General features: G+C 57.4%; 1 protein-coding gene across 1 annotated transcript; it reads right to left on the bottom strand.

Moving 5' to 3' along the window:
• Positions 1-2,327: 2,327 nt before the first annotated feature.
• Positions 2,328-2,986, bottom strand: TMEM275 (transmembrane protein 275). The gene has a single exon (XM_066265025.1). The coding sequence runs from the start codon at positions 2,970-2,972 to the stop codon at positions 2,436-2,438; it is 537 nt and encodes a 178-aa protein (XP_066121122.1). The 5' UTR covers positions 2,973-2,986; the 3' UTR covers positions 2,328-2,435.
• Positions 2,987-3,616: the final 630 nt, after the last annotated feature.

The raw sequence follows: 3,616 nt of genomic DNA, 5'->3' as shown, positions 1-3,616 counted from the left end.
CTCTTGTTTCCTGTTGACTCTTCCTCCTCAGCAGCCAGGCTTGCAGACAGGATCTGGAAGTCTTCTTGTGGGGGGAGAAGAGGAAGAGAATGTGCAGTTTCAGGCCTCTGCCAGCAGGTGGGAGACAGGTTTGGGCTGGACTTGCATTCCAGGGCTAGAATCTGGGGTGTCTACTCCTAGGAACATAGGAGAAGGGTGAGCCAGACCACACTCCAAGCCAGCATCAACAGTGGCCCCTCTCACCTCCTACTCTACCGAGGCAGCAGGTGGCATCTGAGGCTACAGACCAGTGAACCAGAAGAGACAGAGACAGGACTGGAGCCTGGGGAGGCAGCCTTCCACACACACACACACACACACACACACACACACACACACACACATTTTCTCTCTCTCTCTCTCTCTCTCTCTCTCTCTCTTTCTTTCTCGCAAGAGGTCATCAGCTCAGGGGCTGGATGTTTCAAAGGTTAGGGCCCACTGACCCATGTGAATTAATAGAGATGACCTGCTCAGCACCCACTGAGATAGTTTCACTCTGCTCCAGGTCAATGGGAGGGGGAGACAGCAGGAGAGGAAGAGGCAGAGGCAGAGGCAGAGAGGGGCCAGAGGAAGAAAGACAGAGCTGCAGGGCTGGTGGAAAGAGCCTGGGCCCAAGTAGAAGAGCAGCAAAGCCCATTCTGGAAATAGAAAGGGATGCTTGACGAAGCCAACAACAGCAGGTGGGCAGGGAGTCCTGGTCAGCAAGGACGACCACGCTCAAGCTGGTGACCTACGCTCAAGCTGGCAAACCTGTACCTAGTGTGTGTCACCATCACTGGGCACTACTGGCCTGGGTCCCTGCAGTGAGAGGAGGCCCAGAGTTTCAGTGTCTTCCTTCTAGCCCCCAGTCCCCTTGTTTCTTCTTGTGAGGCAGCTTCGATCCCTCTACCAGATGCCCTCACCCACCTAAACAGAACACAGACCCAGACTCCGCAAGTCCAGATGGGCCAGGAGAAAGGTCTAGGACAGGGGTCCCCAAACTTTTTACAGAGGGGGCCAGTTCACTGTCCCTCAGACCATTGGAGGGCCGGACTATAAAAAAAACTATGAACAAATCCCTATGCACACTGCACATATCTTATTTTAAACTAAAAAAAACAAAACGGGAACAAATACAATATTTAAAATAAAGAACAAGTAAATTTAAATCAACAAACTGACCAGTATTTCAATGGGAACTATGCTCCTCTCACTGACCACCAATGAAAGAGGTGCCCCTTCCAGAAGTGCGGCGGGGGCCGGATAAATGGCCTCAGGGGGCCGCATGTGGCCCGCGGGCCGTAGTTTGGGGACCCCTGGTCTAGGATTTGCATCGCCCTGGGGAGCCCTTCTTTCCTCACCACTCTTGCTGGTGACCCAGCCCTCAATCACCAACACACACTCCCACATGCATGTGTGACGTTAGTGTCACTCACACTCCCCATCTCACACACAGCTATACAATCTCACCCACAGGTGCACTCGTATATTCATCCAGCCCCCAGCCTGACACATCTGTCTCCACGGATGTTCGCAGGCATCTCCAGTCTCAGTCTTCCGTTCACACTCACACACTCCTTTCCCCTGGGGCCCCCTTCCAGGTTTCCAAGAGGATGGGAGGAGCCCAGAATCCAGGAGCCGGCAGTCAGGCCCTCCCTTCAGGGCTGCACAACACAGACGACTTGTCTCCAAAGCTGGTTTATTGAGGAGGGAGTACAGAGGGGATGCACAGCGAGAGGCCGCTCACCGTTCACCCCTGCTGGGGCCCCCGCTCAGCTCCCCCTGCTCTACTCAGGCAGAAAGTGTGCAGTGTGCTCAACCCAGGTCTACCTTAAGCACTGTCCTGGCTCAACTCAGAGACCCCACCACCACCACCCCACCCCTGGTCTTAAAAGGTCATGGGGTGGAGACAAAGAGGGCAGGGAGGAACGGAAGAGGCAGCTAGTAACCTTTCACAGTGCACAGGGACAAGAGACAAGCCTGGGCTGGTAATCCTCCCCTTCTCTCCCCCTTCGTCCCACCCCTTGGGGATATGGGCCTTGCTGGTAGTTAGTCCCTCTCAGAGTGGCTCCCTTCACAGTGCCCAAATGTCATGGGTGGTGGTGGTGTTAGGGTCTCCAGGTCTAGGTGCCCAGTTTCATCGAGTCCCGGGAGTGAAGTGATGTAGGGCAGGCAGCCCCCACCTAAAGGGCCAAGGAGCTGTTCCCTCCTGGAGGTGGGGGACATGTTTTGACACATTCTCCCCTTCAAAAGTTCTAGAGATGGGACAGATGGGGCCACCTGTGTCCTCACTCGACCCTTACGAAATTGTACTTTTTCCTGTCTTCTCTTTTTCCTTCTCCTCCTCCTCCTCTTTTTTCTTACATGGCACTGAACGAAGGGACCCCGGCCAGGGGAGGCCAGGAGGGCCCAGGCCGCTAGGGGGCAGCGCGCTCCGGGGGCAGGTTGAGCCGGACCCCTTCTGTGCACGGTGCGTAGGCAGCTGCGGGCACCGGAGCGTCCAGGGCGGTGGGCCCCGGGCCGGGGCTGGAACGGCGGGAGGACGCGGCCGAGGCGGCGGGGCTGAGCTGCACCGCTGTGGTCTCCTGCGCCGTGCGCTCGCTGCTCTCCATCTCCAGCGCCACCGACCCAGTGCCGCCGCCGCCGCCCTGTGCCGGGCCCTTGGCTGCCTTCGAGCGCGGGCGAGACATGGGGCCCCGGCGGCTACACGCGCAGCAGGCCGCGAAGAAGCCGAACGCCACCACCAGCAGCGTCGGCCCCACAACCAGCGGCGCGTTGTGTCCCGGCAGGAAGGAGGCGAAGGCACCCACCAGAGTCACGTTCACGCCCGCCAGCAGCAAGCACAGACCGCAGGCGCAGCACAGCGCGGGCGACGGCAGGCCGGGCAGCCAGCCCTGGGCGCGCCCCGCAGGCGCCCGAGCAGCGGGTCCCAGGTTCTTTCCTTTGGGTGGCATCGGACTGGGGACGTGTGCACTCATCAGGCTCCCTCCTGTCGCTGGCCCCGACCAGCCCCCATGTCATCTGGGCACAGAGTTCCCCGAGTTCCCAGTCGTCCTGTGGGCACAGAGAGGAAGGGTTCAGCAGGGTTTATCAACTTCCAATACCACTCTCAGTTCTGGGGCTACATTCAGTGCCTGGGAGTGCAGAGGTCATCTTAGCCAGCCCCCTGCCCCTGCATCTGGGAAGCAACAACCCACCCAGTATGGGAAAAGTCTGCCTATTGTTTCCCTACCCAGTCCCTGTGGTCCCTCCCGCTTTTTTTTTTTTTTTTTTTTTTTTTTTTGAGAGAGAGAGAGAAACAGGAAGAGAGATGAGAAGCATCAACTCATAGATGTGGCACTTTAGTTGTTCATTGATTGCTTCTCATACAGTGCCTTGACCTGGGGGCTCCAGACAAGCCAGTGATCCCTTGCTGAAGCCAGCAACCTTGGGCTTCAAGCCAACGACCATGGGATCATGTCTGTGATCCCATGCTCAAGCCCAAGCAGGTGACCCACGCTCAAGCTGGCAAACCTATGCTGAATGCCTGTGCTGAAGCCAGCAACCTAGGGGTTTTGAACGTGGTCTCTAATTTTTTTCATCCTCCTACCCTCCCTCC

This window comes from Saccopteryx bilineata, chromosome 3, assembly GCF_036850765.1.
Source record: "Saccopteryx bilineata isolate mSacBil1 chromosome 3, mSacBil1_pri_phased_curated, whole genome shotgun sequence".
NCBI classification, from domain to species: Eukaryota; Metazoa; Chordata; class Mammalia; order Chiroptera; family Emballonuridae; genus Saccopteryx; species Saccopteryx bilineata.
Note: the sequence above shows the minus strand (reverse complement) of the source record. Positions and strands in the feature narration are given on the sequence as shown.